Genomic DNA, 19255 nt, shown 5'->3' with positions numbered 1-19255 from the left:
GTGATACCAATATTTAAAAAAGGGCTGAGATATATCCCGGGTAACTATAGGCCGGTCAGCCTAACATCAGTAGTCTGCAAGATTTTGGAGGGGATGTTAAGGGACCACATACAAGACTTTAGTAATGAAAACGGTATTATTAGTAGTAATCAGCACGGATTCATGAAAAATCGTTCTTGCCAAACCAATATATTAACCTTCTACGATGAAGTGAGCTGCCATCTAGATAAAGGTAAGCCTGTGGATGTGGTGTATCTGGACTTTGCAAAGGCCTTTGACACCGTTCCCCACAAACGCTTACTGTACAAACTAAGGAAGGTAGGTATGGACCATAGGGTGAGTACCTGGATAGAGAACTAGCTCCAGGGGAGAGTCCAGAGGGTGGTGATTAATGGGGAGTACTCGGATTGGGCGGGTGTGGAAAGTGGGGTCCCCCAGGATTCTGTCCTGGGACCAATCCGGTTTAATTTATTCATAAATGATCTAGAGGAGGGGATATCTAGTACAATCTCGGTATTTGCGGATGATACTAAACTAAGCATGCCAATATCTTCTATGAAGGATGTGGAAACATTACAAGTGGATCTGAACATAATAATGGGGGGGGGGGGGGGGCAACTACATGGCAGATGAGGTTTAATGTTGAAAAATGTAAAGTAATGCACTTGGGTGTCAGAAACATGAAAGCAAGCTACTCACTGGGGGGGGAAACCTCTGGGTGAGTCTAGGATGGAAAAAGGACCGGGGGTACTGGTAGACAACAGGCTTGGCAGTGGCATGCAATGCCAAGCAGCTGCAAGCAAAGCCAACAGAATACTGGGATGTATAAAAAAGAGGATTCACTCCAGAAATAAAGAGGTTATTCTCCCTCTCTACAAAACTCTGGTCCGGCCACATCTGGAGTATTTTGTCCAGTTCTGGGCACCGGTCCTCAGGAAGGATATGCTGGAATTGGAGAGAGTCCAGAGAAGGGCAACAAAAATAATTAGGGGAATGGAGGACATCAGCTATGAGGAAAGACTACAAGCACTGAACTTATTCTCTCTGGAGAAGAGACGATTGAGGGGGGATATGATATCAATGTACAAATACTGTACTGGCGACCCTAGCATAAGGAACAAACTTTTCAGAGAAAGGGAATACAATAAGACACGTGGCCACTCACTAAAACTAGAGGAAAAAACGTTTTAACCTTAAAATACGTAAGGGGTTCTTCACTGTCAGAGCAGTAAGGATGTGGAATTCTCTTTCACAAGCAGTCGTATCAGCAGGGAGCATCAATAGTTTCAAAAAACTATTAGATGGGCACCTTAAAGACCACAACATACAGAGGTATACAATGTACGGTTAACAGCAAACACAAGCACCTCACAAACTATGTAACTATGTAACTGCTAATGGCTGTATTGTATTCTACTGGCCGGGAAAGCTCCCTGGACCCCTCCCCCGGCAGAGCACAATAGCGCTGCAGAAGGCATTCCCCCATCGACAATGACTGTATTGATGGGAGAATCAAGGAATTTTCTTACCTCCCACCTGGATTGGATGTTTTAGGCTATCGGAGTGCCTTGTCTCTGTACACTGTGTAGCATACAGCTGATAGGGCAAGTTTAAGGGCTAGATCCATCAGGTCTGCTCCTCTTGTGACTGACATAGATACTTAGTCAATAGCAGCCAACAACAATTCACCCTCTGTCAATCGCACAATGAAGAACTAATTTCCCTGAATCCCCATCAGACATCCACCCAGCTACAAAACTGCTAGGAGATGCGCTTTCTGGGTAACAGATGTTGCTGTTTATATGGATACTCCGGCCTGAAAGCTCCACTGCATGACAAATATCAGTGGTTGCCCTAAATTCATGTACCCATTTCTAAAAAAGGTACATGAATTTGGCCCAGCACCAATATTTCTCGTGTGTAGGCATAACAGAATTCTGGAGCCTGTCGTAGACACTCTTTATGAATTACCCAGGACTGTCTTTTTCAGTCTTTCTATCCCCAGCCTCACCATACCTTACACAGACATCATTGTCAATGTGATACAAAGAGTAGCAAATTGACAGGAAAAGCAGAGAAAAGTGGCACAAGGCACAACTAGCCTAGGGGTGAAGGAAGCGGAAGCTCAGCTGATTGCATTATACCCAAAATTTGATTTTATTAAAATATATACATATATTAAACGTATATACTGTACATTTTAGTAAAAGTATTACAACACCTTTCATTCCCATTACAGAGGTAAACAGTAAAACCCACTTACTTTATGTTGTAGAGCTTTCGTGCAACTATTGTGGGAAAATCCACTTCAAAATATTTCTTGGGCAGGAGATTTTCATCCTAGAATGATAGTAAAACAATCAGTTGTTTACTCCAGATAGATAGTCATTTTTTTAATAGAATTTCAGCCACTGAAAAACTCCAAAGCAGTTTAAAGAATATGGAACAGTCTGACAATTATTTTTCTGCTTATCAAGTCTAACGAAACCTGAAGCAGATATGAGACAAAAGGGTTGCTGCTCCATTGGACTGCAGCAAAATGACTTCATTGTATCATGGCAAGAGGAGTTCATGTTTTCGCACTGCTTGCAGATCTTTTCTAAAGAGCAGAGCAAAACCCTTTAGCTGTCAGCGATGTAATAACTACATTGGGAGTATATTTATTATGTGCTAATCACGGTAATAATGGCTGCTGATCCATACCATGGCCAGTTTACCTGCCTCCCTTATCTAGCTGTCTCTTCCTCCTCACTTCGCGTAAATAATAGAATCTACTCTGTTATATGCAGCTATGTTGCACAGTGTCTTTGTTTTATAAAAATTATGCAGCTTAAAACCTTATCGCAAAGCGCCGCTGTGAGGTCACGTGACCGCCCGCCGCTCTCCTCCCAGCTGACGTCAGTGGGGAATCTAAGCCCCTCCTGCTGTAGTCCTCAGATTGGGGAAGGAGAGACATCACGTGACCACACAGTGGTGCTCTGAAATAAGGTATTAAGCTGCATAATTTTTATGAAACAAAAGACACTGTGCAACATAGCTGCATATAACAGAGGGGATTCTAGTAATTACACTAAGTGATTTTACAACCACTTTAAGTACTTTCTTCATCACTGACCTGCAATAAGTATGCAGATTAGCAGTTTTGGTTTTAATCTGACTTGGCTGCTGCTTGCCTGTCCCAGGGCAGGGACACTGAAAATGAGGTCAGGGATGGGAGAGCCCCATATTTTTTCTATTACAAATACACAACAGCAGAAATGGGTAAAGACTTTTGAGTCAGACTCTAGTGAAGCTTAGGACTGTCTGTTTGGTGCAGCTAGACTTTTAAAGGTTGGATACACGTGAGAACTTACCTTTAATCTCCAGAAAGTTGTGTCCAGCCCAGCCCCAAGGTTAATGACTTGGCAATTGCATTCAGTCCTCCTCAGAAAGGCACTGAGTAGTTGAAAGACCCCCTGTACTCGGGCATAGTATCCTAAGAAACAGCAAAAGCAACAGAAATAAAAATCACTAAAGATTCATTCAGATGCTTACAGTTCACCTTCACAAGCATACTGAGAACTACAGAACAGGAACTGTAGTGCCACCTAGTGATAAAACTGGATATTTGTCTTACTGTAAAATCTTTTTTTTTTTATGTTAATTGATGGACACAGCTCCACATCTTCTTGACCCTTGGGTTTATGCTGCTCTCCATAGGAGTAGGACACTAGGTGGAAAAAAGTTTGACTACGCCATAGGGCAGTCCCAGGGGTTATACTCCCACTTCCTGCTCTACCTCTTCAGTTTTGTAACAAGCAGTGTCAGAAGAACAGAAACCCCGACTCATTAGAGGGGCGGGTGTTGTGTCCGTCAACGAACATCAGAGAAAAGGATTTTACGGTAAGACAAAAATCCCATTTTCTTTTATTCATTGACAGACAGAGCTCCATATCTTCTTGACCCTTAGGATGTCCCAAAGTAGTGTCAATATAAGGGGTGCAAACTAGGGCTTCCACGACTACAAAAAATCGTCGACGTGCGTGAAAAGCGTCGACGCGTCACGTCACACGCCCCCTGGCCGGCCACCGCGCCGCTTGAAACATTGCCGGCCGGGTGAAATTCCCCCACCGGGCTCCGTCCACACCGATGTCGGAGACAAGAGGTGAGCGCTGACCGTCTCCAGCACCCCTGTACTGCCACAGCTTCTGCCGCAACACATTCGCCATCCTCCCCGATCACCCAGCTATTTAGAGATGTCACATGTGCGGCGCTACACCGGCTTGTAATGGCCTGTACTAGGTGGGAGGGCTTACTGGGGGGTCTGTACTGGGAGGGGGGGCTTACTAAGTGGTCTGTACAGTACAGACCACTTAGTAAGCCCCCCTCCCAGTACAGACCCCCCAGTAAGCCCTCCCACCTAGTACAGACCCCTTAGTTAGCCCCCCCCTCCCAGTACAGACCCCCCAGTAAGCCCTCCCACCTAGTACAGTCTGTACTAGGTGGGAGGGCTTACTGAGGGGTCTGCACTGGGAGGGGGGGCTTACTAAGGGGTTTGTACTAGGTTGGAGGGCTTACTGAGGGGTCTGTACTAGTGTACTGGGAGGGGGGCTTACTAAGTGGTCTGTACAGTACAGACCACTTAGTAAGCCCCCCTTCCAGTACAGACCCCTCAGTAAGCCCTCCCACCTAGTACATACTGTACTAGGTGGGAGGGCTTACTGAGGGGTTTGCACTGGGAGGGGGGGGGCTTACTAAGTGGTCTGTACTAGGTGGGAGGGCTTACTGAGTGGTCTGTACTAGGTGGAAGGGCTTACTGAGGGGTCTGCACTGGGAGGGGGGCTTACTAAGTGGTCTGTACTAGGTGGGAGGGCTTACTGTGGGGTCTGTACTGGGAGGGGGCTTACTGAGGGGTCTGTATTAATTACAGGATTAATTAGCTAATCAAAAAAACACTAAATTAAGCAAAAAAAAATAAAATAAAAATAATCGTTAGATTAGTCGACTAATCGTAAAAATAATCGATAGATTAGTCGACAGACAAATTAATCGTTAGTTGCAGCCCTAGTGGGAACACAGCAATAAATCTACTTCCAAAGGCTAAACGTAGTTAACCAGGTAAAACAGGAGCTCAACCAGGAAACAACCGGAGCTCACCTGACAAAAAAAAAACACCGTCAAAGAGGGCTAATCTCCAACATCGGCCTGCAAAACCTTGCGGCCAAAGGCGGCATCCACAGATGCCAACATATCCACCTTATAAAATTTTGTGAAAGTGTGCACGAACAACCAGATGGCCGCCTTGCAAACAAAAAAAGGGGGAGAGGTACAGCTGTAAAGTACAGACTTTGGAAAGTAGGCAATAAGTTAACCGCGGAGCATAATGTATGAAAATGTATTGAAAATGATTAAAACTATATGGAATATGTTCCATTAGTGAATTTTCTACACCTTCCAGAAATCAACAAAAAACAACCCATACAGATAACAATATTAAAATCAAAACTGGTTAGTAATCCAGTGTATAGGAGCCAATAGCTATGAGGGATCCAGCAAAGTATATGAGTTCAGTCATGTAATCAATGCACTGGTTTCAAATTAAAGAGCTGAAAGCCATCATTAATTAAGGATGTAGGTCCCCTATGAATAACTAAATAACACTGAATAAAACAATTGTTTAACTATAATAACTGGATGCAACAATGAGCCACATAATATTATGTTCCCTGTGAATAAATCACTAATTTGGGGTGGTTATACTAGTTACACTCTAATGTGGAAAACTCTGATGACTTTAGCAGAAATCAAAAAGTTCCAGTGAGGGTACTGTAAATTGTCCATTCAATCGAGTTAAATAGATATCCAGATGAAAGCAGCGACAGTTCTAGTGAAATTGACGACTATTGCTGTAAAAACAAAAAATGCACAGCTGCTGTAGCTTTCCTCATATGACGTTTGCCCATTGGGATAGAGTATCATAATGCAGATAACTTTCCATTACAGTTAAACATTCATAAGTATGCTGGTTTTCAAATAATGTATTTAGGTAGATAGAAGCAATTCAACAAATCAGGCAGACATAGCCCCAGCCCTATTTCGGACACTTTTTGTTTACAAGTTAAAACCAGTATTTTTTCCTAGAAAACTACATAGAACCCCCAAACATTATATATATTTTTTTAGCAAAGACTCTGGAGAATAAAATGTCGGTCATAACAAAATTTTTTGTCACGCGCTATTTGCGCAGTGGTCTTTAAAACGCCATTTTTTTGGAAAAAATGTGAAAAAAAAAAAAATCACATTTCACTGCATTTAAAAAATACTAAACAGTAAAGTTAGCCCATTTTTTTGTATATTGTGAAAGATGATGTCACGCCGAGTAAATAGATACCCAACATGTTACAGTTTAAAATTGCGACCACCCCCCCCCCCCGTGGGATGGCGACAAACTACGGTCAATAGAGATCTCAATCTGCGACGCTTTAAATTTATTTAATGGTTACCAGTTTAGAGTTAGAGTGTAGCTCTTTTTTTAAATTATTGCCCACGCTCTGGCGATTGCGGCGATACCTCACATGTGTGGTTTGAACAGCGATTTCATTCGCGGCTCGACTTGCGTATACGTTTTTTTTTTTTTGTGCGCCAGCCAACGGTGACGGGGGCGGCTAAATTTTTTTTTTTTCCTATTTATTTTTTCTTTTTTTTAACTTTATTACAGGTTTTTAAAAAAAAAAAAAAATCTGATCACTTTTATTGCTGTCACAAGCAATGTAAACATCCCTTGTGACACCAATATGTAGTGACAGGTACACTTTATGGAGGGATCGAGGGTCTAAAAGACCCTAGACCCCTCCACTACACTTCCCTGTATGCAAAACGCCGAAAACGGCATTTATGCATACAGCCGTTTTTCAAATCTGCTGCCTTTTGCAGCACAGTAACCCGGACGTGACGTCATGGACGCCGCCTCCGGGTTACGTCATCAGAAACCCGATCAATGCAGTTTCCGGCATTCATCGGGACTCCATCCAGCCGGCAGACGTGCCGGCTGGGTGCTCGGGGCTCCCGGTGGGACGGGAGCCCCGAGCAAAGCCACGGAAGGCGGAGGGAGGGGGGGGGGGGGACGTCCCCTCCCGCTCACCTGGGTAACGATCAAGCGGCTCCCGAGCCGCATCGGTCGTTACCGACGGAAAGCCGACCGTCGGCTTCAAACCACGGTACCGGGATGATGTCTCTAGCTAGAGACATCAACCCGGTATAAGCCCGCAAAGTTACCCGACGTACCGATACGTCAGTATGCGGTAAGTGGTTAACAAGTTAGTAATGCAAGGCCATCTTGCAAACCTGCACCACTGATGCCAGATGACCGAAGGCCCAAGAGGCACTAAGCGCGCTCCTAGAATGCGCCTTAACAGGGAAAGGAGGATCCTGACCCTTAATACAATAGGCCAGCACCACCATCTGCCTGATCCATCTGGAAAGCAGATGCGCCCAGCCCCTTACCGGGTCCATTCAAAAGGACAAACAGGGAATCCCCCCCCCCCGTTCGGGAGCATGTGGTAAAGCCAGCATCTACCTCACCCGGGGGGGGGGGGGGGGGATGGTTGCTCGGTAACATATCAAAAAGTAGTAACTTTTCAACAATTCCCCCCTGTGGCCAGTCCAATAACATAGCTAGGGGGGAAAGAGCTGACTCATAATGGCTGCTTGCCAGTTTCCCAAAACAAGCATCAGCAAGAGAAAGGCAGAGGGAAAGCGGGTGTTCCAGTCATCGATCCCTCTACCTTCTTCTTGTGAAAGTGTTTAGAGCCAAGGAAAGCTATCCTATCAGACCAGCCACAGGAAATGGGGTGGGGGGAGCCCAGTCTGACCTCATACCTACACTTAGGAACATGGCACACAGTACTACTACAACTATCCATAGGGACAAAATAGCAAAAACATGTTTTTTTTTTTTATCAATACTTCATCTAAAAGGCTGATCTTCACCTTTCAATAAATTTTAAATAGCTAATTTGGACTAAACTGGTCAAAACAAACTATTCACTTCACGAAAAGATGCAGCGGCTGTGTGCACTGTATAAACTGTATGTGGCTTCATCTATATACAGTATATAGTGCTGTTTCTGGCAGTGGAATGTGAACTTCCTGCCCCACTTCCAGAAAAAAATGTATTTAGCCTGAGTGCTGCTCGGCCATTCAAAAGCAGCTTTATATTCTATGAATGATTGGCTGAGTCAGATTGTCTCTCTCTCTCTGCCTCCACCAATCAGAGAAAGTTTTGTATTTATTCAGAAAACACAAAGCTCCCTGTGAATAGCTGAGTAGCGCTCAACCCAACTCGATTTTGTTCCAGGAGTGGGATGGGAAATCCCCACCCCACTGACAGAACACAGAGCTGTATACTGTATGGAACTGAGGCTACATACAGTGTACAGAGTTCACAGCCGCTGCATCTGTTACTGAAGGTTCATTTGGACCAGCTTAGTCCAAAGAAAACTAATTTAAACTTCACTAAAAGCTGGAGTTCAGGGTTAAGGCAAAAGGGGAGATTTTCTAAAACTGGCGTACACAGAATCTGGTGTACAGCTTTACCAGATTCTGTGTGCACCAGTTTTAGTAAATCTCCCCTAGTGCATGATAAAACAGATACATCAGACACAAAATCAGCTTCTTTTTGTTCTGTTCCCATTGACTTGCCTCTGTTGATCTCAGGCGCCTTGCGTTCTCTGGCCTGCCTGACGAAATACTGAATGTAGGGATCTTTCCAATACCCAACACTCACTGCAAACCTGCATAGATAGAAAAACAAATGTAAAGGGTGAGTTCATCTTTGTGGCTTTACAATGAATCTGTTCAGCAATGAAACCTACAATAGATCCCAATCAGCATGTGTAAAGTCATTTTTATTAAAAACTGGCTTACCCCCTTATTCAGATATAATGCTTATCATAGTTGTATTTTATGATTTGTCCACCGTATCTGACACTGCAGTTCAGTGCCCAGTGATCAAACTACATGTCCCACAATGTTGTGACAGCATGCCCAGATGGGGGGGGGGGGGGGGGGAGTGTGCAGGAAGTTCTGCTCATGTCACTGCAGCCAAGATATGAGTCAAAGTATTTGACAGAAAGATAAATGAGGAGCGTATAAGGAACCACTGCACATATGGATGAGCGAAACAGCAGCTCCACACTTGTTCTTGGGATCATAAAAGTGGCCTAAAGAGCATAGGGTGCACTCACATAGGGGGGAAGAGAGAGTGCGCTCACATAGGGGGGGGGAGGAGAGGGTGCAATCACATAGGGGGGGAAGAGAGGGTGCGCTCACATGGGGGGAAGAAAAGGGTGCGCTCACATGGGGGGGAGGAGAGGGTGCGCTCACATAGGGGGGGAGGAGAGGGTGCGCTCTCATAGGGGGGGGAGGAGAGGGTGCGCTCTCATAGGGGGGAGGAGAGGGTGCGCTCACATAGGGGGGGGAGGAGAGGGTGCGCTCACATAGGGGGGGAGGAGAGGGTGCGCTCACATAGGGGGGGAGGAGAGGGTGCGCTCACATAGGGGGGGGGGAGGAGAGGGTGCGCTCACATGGGGGGGGGGGGGGGGAGAGGGTGCGCCCACATAGGGGGGGGGGGGAGAGGGTGTGCCCACATAGGGGGGGGGGGAGAGGGTGTGCCCACATAGGGGGGGAGGAGAGGGTGCGCCCACATGGGGGGGGGGGGAGGGTGCGCTCACATAGGCGGGAAGAGAGGGTGCGCTCACATAGGCGGGAAGAGAGGGTGCGCTCACATAGGCGGGAAGAGAGGGTGCGCTCACATAGGGGGAGGAGAGAGGGTGCGCTCACATAGGGGGAGGAGAGAGGGTGCGCTCACATAGGGGGAGGAGAGAGGGTGCGCTCACATAGGGGGAGGAGAGAGGGTGCGCTCACATAGGGGGAGGAGAGAGGGTGCGCTCACATAGGGGGAGGAGAGAGGGTGCGCTCACATAGGGGGAGGAGAGAGGGTGTGCGTTATATGCTGGTAGTTGATGGGCCAGTCATGTGACTTGATGACATCACTTCTCTGAGCTGCTAAACATACCATCCCCCTCTGGCTTCTATCCAGTATGGCAATAATGACAATGAGCGCTAACTTTTCAAAACCTGGTTGGCCTACAACAGGGTTTCCCAAACTTCATTCTTCAAGTACCCTTAACAGGCCATGCTTTGGGAATTTTCCTTAGATAAAATACACTATATTGTCAAAAGTATTGGGACACCTGCCGTTACACGCACATGAACTTTAATGGCATCCCAGTCTTAGTCCATAGGGTTTAATATTGAGTTGGCCCACCATTTGTAGCTATAACAGCTTCAACTCTTCTGGGAAGGCTGTCTACAAGGTTTAGGAGTTTATCTATGGGAATGTTTGACCATTCTTCCAGAAGCGCATTTGTGAGGTCAGGTACTGATGTGGAGGAGAAGGCCTGGCTAGCAGTCTCCGCTCTAATTCATCCCAAAGGTGTTCTATTGGGTTGAGGTCAGGACTCTGTGCAGGCCAGTCAAGTTCCTCCACCCCAAACTCGCTGATCCATGTCTTTATGGACCTTAAGCGGTACATAGCTTCCTAAAAATATCACAACCCCCACCTCAGTACTCCTCTTAGGAACCCTCAGCCCTGATGAAAGCAGTGGGCTGGCTCTTGGGAGGAGTTATGCAAATATAAAAAAACCTTGATTGGAGGGTGTTAGTCTGGAGGGGTGGGCGTTCCTAGGTGGGATATATTTGCATATAAACCCCCCTAAGTAACACCCACATGTGATGCTCTGCCTCCATAACTGAAATCAAACAAATGAAAGGGGGCGGGGCAAAGACAGTCAGGCCGGGGAGAGTTGGAGCTAGATAATGCCTGGACATCCGCCAGCCAGGAAATAAAGCAGGCTCTATATAACTTCCAATACACATTGTAACAAGCTCACAGACCCATTTCAGTCCAGGAGAGGAGCCGTACAACTGTGCAGCACTGAAGGGAAGGCTGGAGGTTTGGCTTTAAAGTGGTTGTTGATGTTTAATTTAAAAAAAAAAAAAAAAAAAAACTTGCCTGCTCTGTGTAATAGTTTTGCACAGAGCAGCCCCAATCCTCCTCTTCTTGAGTCCCCCAGCAGCACTCTAGGCCCCCTCTTCATCAGGTGTCACCACAGAAAGCCGCTTTCCCTGGGTGCACTTTTGAGTGCCCGCTCCCGAGTCCCGCTGCGCCCATTGACACAGAAGGCGGGACTCGGCCCCGCCCCGTGTCACAGCTTTTGATTGACAGAAGCAGAAGCCAATGGCTGCTGCTGCTCTCAATCTGTCCAATGAGAAGTCAGCCACTGTGCTTGTGCACATCGCTGGATCGGGTTCAGGTAAGGAAAAGGGGGGGGGGTGCAGCACAGAAGGGTTTAAGGCTTTACAAGCATTTTAAACGACCCCGCCGCTGAAGGCCTCATACATAGTGCAACGGGTGCAGGAAACCGAGCACCATAGTTGTTTCGTCCTCCGTTGCCCCCACACTGCTGTCCCTTCCTGCCATTGAAATGAATGGGCCACTGCAAGGTAATGTGGTGCCCACTGATACAGTATATCTATGGATGTGTCAGGTGGTGGCCTGCCAACCAATCAGGATTAATCAATTTAAATGCATTTGCCAAGTGCCCCCTTTGTGGGGCCTGTGTGTGTATAAAGCCTTGCTTGTCAGTAAAGTTGTGGAAAACATTTCTATATATAAATAGGAGGTGTTCCTGTATGTGAGCTGCTTCTGCGGTCCCTCCTCACCTCTTACATATAGAGGCGTCATCACAGGTGCCCCTCACAGCCTCATCCGCGGTGTCACTATCCCCGGACATGTCTACTCAGCTGCAGGTGTTCTACCGAACACCCCCAACGACGTCACTTCCGGTCGCAGATCCCGACGAGCTGGAAATACTGCGCATGCACGCAGGTAAGTTTATACAGAAGGTCAGCGCGCAGACCTATCTATCCCAGTGTCTGAGTTGTGGGTAGCGGCTAGTTCCTGTGTAACCTGCTCAGTAGGAGGACACTGGTGATGTCGGCAGACCACGTGACTGTTTGGTCACATGATACAGAGAAATACAGGAAGTGGATAGAAAATGATCACAGCCCATGTGGAGAGACAGGTATATTCGCGTTTATTTATGCTTGAGCTTCTGGAATCTCTGCCAAGGAATAGGACTAGTTCTAGCTGTATAGGGAGGGGAGGTTGTCTCATATATATATATATATATATATATATATATATATATATATATATATAGGGGATGTCTCTAGCTGTATATTGGATGGGGGGGAATGTCTCTAGCTGTATAATGGGTGGGGGGGGATGTCTCTAGCTGTATATTGGATTGGGGGAGGGGGGAATGTCTCTAGCTGTATATTCAGTTTTGGTATTTCCTCCAGTAGGGAGACACCGCCAGGAACCAGCAGCTGTTTGGCCAGGGGGCTGGGGCTGTGTTTCCGGAGGAGAGCTAAGGCTCTCAATGGCGGCTGAGAACTAGGAAGGGACCAAGTTACCTTGGCCATCTTTTGTCACCCCTGCTCCTCTCAGGGGAGATCCTGGCTGTGGGGGGGGGGCTGCTCTCCATGCTTGGGGAGAGCAGGACAGAAGTGCAGAAGGCCTCCCACACTTACGGCCAGCTTGGAGCTGCCGGGCTGGATGACGGGCAACATCATTTCCGGTAGAGGCGGTGTTCCGTGAAAAAACCATACCCGTGAGAAAACCATACCCTCGTCACTTCCGGTGCACCTACGGAGGGTATGGATTTCTCACGCTAGTTAAACTTGCGGCGCTTACATTAAAACAGCTCCTCTGCAACATAAATCATCTCCGCTCTTCCCCTGTCACTTCCCTCATCTCCGGTAATAAATATAAAAGCGGATCACGGAGCCGAGATCGCCGTCATTTACATCTCATACACCCGCCGCCGCTTTTATTTTTATTACCGGAGATGAGGGAAGTTGCAGCGATAGCACAGGAGATGATTGATGTTGCAGCCAAAGTGTTTTAATGTACCCGCCGCAAGTATAACATTACACACAGTGCCGTGATAATTTCATGCCCACCGAGCATGCGCACTTGTCAAATTCTTTCCTGTTCAATTGCGTATCCGGGGCTCTGAGCATGCGCACTGCTGCGCTGCTCAGCTGTTTCAGACCGGAAGTGACGAGGGTATGGTTTCTTCACGGGGTATGGTTTTTTAACGTTACAGGGGCACTTCCACACACAGCCGCGGCTTCCGATTCCGTCCGCAGCATTGAAAGCGGGCCGGACAATCGGCTGGTGCGTGTCAAAAGCTGGGGGACAGCTACAGACACTTGGCGGTCACCACTTCAGAGATATGTCGGAGGCACAGGCCTCAGGAACTGCTCCCACTGAAGCCAGCACCAGCCAGCTTAAGGTAAGGAACCCTGGGGTGAGTGCCCTTACTTCTCCCATTTGCTCCATGGTGCTATTCCCCCTTAGTGGTCTAAAAGGGGGGATGAAGGGAGGATTTGTTCTTTCCAGAGCCCTGAAAAGGAGGTTTCCCTTTTCCAAAGAGGATGCGTCAGTGTGGACCAAGTCACCAAAACTAGTCGAGTTCCTATCCCTGTAAAGTGCCATTCTTAGCTGGAGGGATTAAGGTCCTTTGGCTGGGAACTAGATTTCTCACTGTGAGCTGGCTAGTTCCTATTCTTTAACAGGACCTGACCACTATGGAGAAAAAGGTCCTTTTGCAGGATAGGAACTATCTCTCTCACTGTGAACCATCTAGTTCCTATCCCTGTAAAGAACCATACTTGGCTGGAGGCATAAAGGTCCTTTTTGGCTGGATGGGAACTAGCTCTCAGTGGGAGTTGGATAGCTCCTATCCCTATACAGGACCCGACCACTAGGGGGCTAATGAGTCTAGTTTAGCTGGATAGAAAATAGCTCACTTGCACTGAGCAAGCTATTTCCTACCCTGAGAAAGTACAGGGTCCTTCTACTGGATAGGAACTAGTCACAACCCTGGGTTGTAGTTTTTGGCAGAACAACTGGCTCTATTGCGCATGCTCGCGGGCAGCCCTAGGCGTGGAGCTTTCATCAGAACCCCCCTGTATATAACAGTGTGTAGAGGAGGAGGATGGATTGTAGGCAGAGACATGTTTCTGTAGAGAAACACTGTGTGCTTCCCGATGGGGTTCCGGGTGTACAGCAGGTAAATACACTGTCCCCCCCCCCCCCCCCCCATGAATGGACGACTACATGGCCCTGCATCCCCTGTCACCCCCCCCCCCCTTCCTTTATGTCCAAGCCATCCCTGTCTTTCCCTTTATGGAGGACTACATGTCTTAGCATCCCCATTATGGAGGACTACGTGTCTTAGCATCCCCATTATGGAGGACTACGTGTCTTAGCATCCCCATTATGGAGGACTACGTGTCTTAGCATCCCCATTATGGAGGACTACGTGTCCCAGCATCCCCATTATGGAGGACTACGTGTCCCAGCATCCCCATTATGGAGGACTACGTGTCCCAGCATCCCCATTATGGAGGACTACGTGTCCCAGCATCCCCATTATGGAGGACTACGTGTCCCAGCATCCTCTTTTACGGAGGGCTACAAGTCCCGTCATCCCCTGTCATCCGGTGATTTCTCTATATGGTGGACTAGAAGTCCCTAGAACCCCCAAAGGTGATATTTTGGTGACTGCCCCTTATCTCTCTTCTCTCTCAGGTCTGTCAGTAATGCGGAAGGTTCTCTTTGGGTTCTGACCAATCAGCATTGGGAATCTCCAGTCCCTGGGGTACTATGGAGGCTCTCCAGAAGACCAGCACAGCATTGAGCACCGTTCTCTGGCAGATAGAAGTACAGAAATGTATTCATGTAATGCAACTGATTTGCTACAACCCCTCTGTGTTTCTTTTCAGCTCTGTGCAGTACTCGCCTCTCGGGAGGTTCTTCCCCCCACCTCGCGCCGGCTCCTCCACACCTCATCTGATGTACATGACTCAAACAAAGCATGCATAGGCCGCTCAGGCAGAGCAACTTACCTGAGGACCCACCCAGTGCTACTGGTCCAGCCTGATGGGTCCACCATCCACTACAAGGAGCCGTTAAGACTGCTGACTGCAAGGAATATGTGACTAATGTATCTTCTCTGTACAGCACTGTGGTATATGTCAGAGCTAAATAAATGTATAATAATAGTGTGACTGTAGAGAGAGAGATTATAATGGGCACAGCAGGTGTACAGACCCAAGAACTCAGTACAGGGATGGTAGGAACCCCTCCTAATGGGGACAGCAGGTGTACAGACCCAGGAACTCAGTACAGGGATGGTAGGAACCCCTCCTAATGGGGACAGCAGGTGTACAGGGATGGTAGGAACCCCTCCTAATGGGGACAGCAGGTGTACAGACCCAAGAACTCAGTACAGGGATGGTAGGAACCCCTCCTAATGGGGACAGCAGGTGTACAGACCCGGGAACTCAGCACACGGATGGTCAGAATCCCCTGTAAAGGGCACAGCAGGTGTACAGACCTGGGAACGCAGCACAAGGATGGTCAGAATCCCCCATAATGGGCACAGCAGGTGTACAGACCCAGGAAGTCAGCACAGGGATGGTGGGAACCCCTCATAATGGGTACTGCAGGTGTACAGACCTATAAAATTAAGTTGGAGAGTCCATTCTTGCACAAACCGTTCTCTATGGGGTGACATCTTTCATTATATGATTGGTAATGAGTTCCTGTGGTGTATCTTACTCCAGACTTCACCACCCTGTCTGAAGATGAGCAGAAGGCGCGGCAGCGTCTCCGGCACCAGTCCAAGATGGTGAAGGAGATCTATGCTGACATCAGCTTAGATGGGTACAGGGAATTCTGCCAGAAGAAATAAATCCCACAGAGAGCTGTGATTGTATATACTGTATAATGTTCAGGTCACAAGTAGAACTAATAAAGATTTTTATATTGAAAATATTTATTTTGTTTTTGTAATAAGATAATTTCATGTTCAAGGAGTCTACTTAATAAGCTGGATTCACACCATATTCCATGCATTGAGTTGCCCTGCATTGTCATCTGTTCTTTCAAAGCATTGCATTAAATGTGAAGGTTTTTTTTTTTTTTCACAACAGGAGCCAAAATACATCCCTTTTTTTTCAAAATCAGTCACAGCCTGAGTAGTAAAGCCTGTCCCCTGCCAAAATGCTGTAGAAATAACTTTGCTCTCTGTGTGGAAGCAGTAGTATTGATGCAGATGTGCAATACACCGCCTACTACATCTCTGCATTCATTAAAGCTCCTGGTCCCTACTGATTGGAGAGCTTTGGCTCAGAAAGTGGTATGGAAAAAAAATGTTAAAGATGCGCTGAATAAAAGGTGGATTGCTGCACATGCATACCACAGGCCTCTCCATACCTTCTGCTGACCGGCATCACTCCTAGCTACTTCCTACCCCCAGCTGACAGACATTATTCCAGAAGCCTCTTTCACACAGATATTCCGATCTGGTCCGCTGTTCTTCAGGTGGACCCGATTGGAACCTACATTTTTCTCTATGGAGCGGCAGGTGTAAACAGATATGTGTCTGTTTACACCCGCCAATATCCCATCCAATCCTATAAAAACAGACTGATGGGGATCCAGTTACACTTTCACAACAGCATTGCCACTTAACAAAGCCCTTGGTTTTGTATTCAAATATATTTGTCATTTGTCTTAGCCGGTCTGATGATTTACAAACCCCTGCCACAATACACAACCAGGGAGGTGACACCATTACTTCCTGATACAAATTTGCAACTTCATTTGTGATTGGCCCACTCATTTAACTATGAAAGGTCATCGTCACACTGCTGAAAATACTTGTTGGCAGCTTCTTGACTCTCTGACTTTGAGAAACTATCACAACCAGTGAATTGGGTAAGTGCCAGGCAAACTAGCATTTTTATATGAAGGACAATAGCTGTCCCTGTCATAATCAAAATATATGGAGTGGCGCTGAATCTGTTTCGATGTGTAACCAAAATAGGGTGCTCAAATATACATATAACAATTGAATTGCTGCCCCTGTGTCCCTGGCATGTCGGGTTTAATTCTTGTGCCTCGCACTGGAGTTTTTAGCTTATCTCTCTATAACTTGATGTTGTATAAAGAAAAATAGATCAAATGTAGGTGAAGGTGCTAAATCCAATTCCTCTTTTTTATTGCAGATGTGCACGGTTTATAGGGATACGCCGGCCTCAGCGCTCCTCCGCATGACAAATATCAGTGGTTACAAATATAAGAATGTATTCAGCGCACGATCTAAACTAGGGATAGACCGATTATCGGCAAGGCCAATATGCACTTTCCCCGATATATCGGTATCGGCCCCAGAACTGGCCAATATTTTTGTGACGTCATTCTGTCTTCTTAGGCCGCCTCCCTCACCTTGGACAGCCTCGTCTGGAGTCTGGACTAGTCTCGCAGGAGTGTATCACAGCCATACACCCACCCACAGCAGCCCGGTGCCAGCCACCCACATCCACAGGCCCTGTACCAGCCAGCCAGCCACAGGCACTATACCAGCGAGCCAGCCACCCACATGCCCTGTACCAGCCAGCCCGCCACCCACAGGCCCTGTGCCAGCCACCCATCCACCACAGGTTGCCAGCAAGCCAGCCACCCACCACAGGTTGCCAGCCAGCCACCCACCACAGGGTGCCAGCAAGCCAGCCATTAGGCATTAAACACAAATTAACATGTTCAGTACCAGATTTGTGTCAAAAATTGTCTTTATTTTTCAAAACTTTAAATGTACAAAATATCGGCCGATACCGATACGTTGTGACCAAAATATCGGTATCGGCCCTGAAAAAAACATATCGGTCTATCCCTAATCTAAACACACCTAAAAAGTATAATAAAGCTGCTGAACACTGTAGGCTAAACCAAAAACCTCAAAATAATCAACAAGAAAAAGTAGTGCAGCGCATGGAAAAGGTAACTAAATAATGAACTATGCATATAATTAGGAAGCCATAATAAATAAAGTCCATAAATCATGAAAGGGCTGGTGATCAAAGAGGGAAGCCTTGTGTGAATACAGATGAATACAAACTCCATGCAGTGGTGCTCCGTGAAGTTATAGCCCATCCACCAAGAAACATACTGCCTCTCACCTCCACTAATCGACCACTAGGGGTCACCAAGCCAATAGACTATCCACAGGTAGATCCGGTCCCGACATGGGAATTCCTGAATAGCTTCTATGGATCATTAGATGTCATATAAATAAAAAGAACGATCTAATGCTCTCTGTATGATTACGTGATTTTATTTATAGCGATAAAACATAAATACTCACAGACGTAGCACTGACACAGTGCAAAATGTAAGCAGCATGCAGATCATGTGTAGAGCGTGGTGGCTGCGGTTAACGTCATAACTCCTCCCCCCCGTAGGTGTTATGTCCGTAGGCGGGACTTCATCAGCGGGGGTTGGAGTTCCATCAAAAGCCCGCTCATTAAATATGCAGTCATCTAGCGACAAGACGCCAGAATGTGTAACCAGGAAGAAATATCAGTGCTTGCCCTAAATTCATGTACTCATTTCCAAAAGGTACGTGAAATTGGCCCAGCATCAATATTTGTGGTGTGGAGGCATGACAGAATTCTGGAACCTGTCTTAGACACCCTTTATGAATTACCCAGGACTGTCTTTTTCAGTCTTTCTATCCGCAGCCTCACCATACCTTACACAGATATCATTGTCAATGTGATACAAAGAGTAGCAAGTTGACAGGAATAGGAGAGAAAAGTGGCACAAGACACAGCTAACCTAGGGGTGAAGGAAGTGGAAGCCCAGCTGATTGCATTATACCCACAATGTGCATAGGCGTGCGCACAGGGTGTGCCAGGTGTGCCTGGGCACACCCTAATCACCCTGTGTGGCGCAGATTCCCCCTTTTTAAACCCCTGATATTCCAGGAAAGCCCCTTAACGACTCCTACAATTTTTATAAAAAATAAAAATAATAAAATTGTAAAACATAAAAAAAATAAAAACTACTGACACCATCCACTGCCCTGTGACCACTCTCTGCCCTACTGACAGCGTCCACTGCTCTACTGACACCATCAGTATATATACACATGTATGTGTTTGAGTTTTGAGGTGCACACCGTAATGCAATAGGCTGTGCACACCTATGACAATGTGATTTTATTAATATATAAAATAAACTAATCCCTCCGTACATATATACATTTTAGTAAAAGTATCACAATGCCTTTCAATC

General features: G+C 46.7%; 1 protein-coding gene across 2 annotated transcripts in view; it reads right to left on the bottom strand.

Annotated features, from left to right (window-relative positions):
* LCMT1 (leucine carboxyl methyltransferase 1) overlaps positions 1-19255 on the bottom strand; it is a 75594-nt gene that overhangs the window by 43792 nt on the left and 12547 nt on the right. The window contains exons 1-4 of one of the 2 annotated variants that reach the window (XM_082260974.1): positions 11764-11890; positions 8680-8771; positions 3354-3475; positions 2264-2340 (exon numbers count right to left, since the gene is read on the bottom strand). In XM_082260974.1, the coding sequence (XP_082117100.1) occupies positions 2264-2340; positions 3354-3475; positions 8680-8771; positions 11764-11834 (362 nt within the window). In that variant the 5' untranslated portion in view covers positions 11835-11890. Of the gene's footprint in view, positions 1-2263; positions 2341-3353; positions 3476-8679; positions 8772-11763; positions 11891-19255 lie in introns of those variants that run through there. The other variant, XM_082260975.1, reaches the window with a different exon arrangement.

The sequence above is a fragment of the Pelophylax lessonae genome (genome assembly GCF_965119305.1).
Source record: "Pelophylax lessonae genome assembly, chromosome: 6".
NCBI classification, from domain to species: domain Eukaryota; kingdom Metazoa; phylum Chordata; class Amphibia; order Anura; family Ranidae; genus Pelophylax; species Pelophylax lessonae.
Note: the sequence above shows the minus strand (reverse complement) of the source record. Positions and strands in the feature narration are given on the sequence as shown.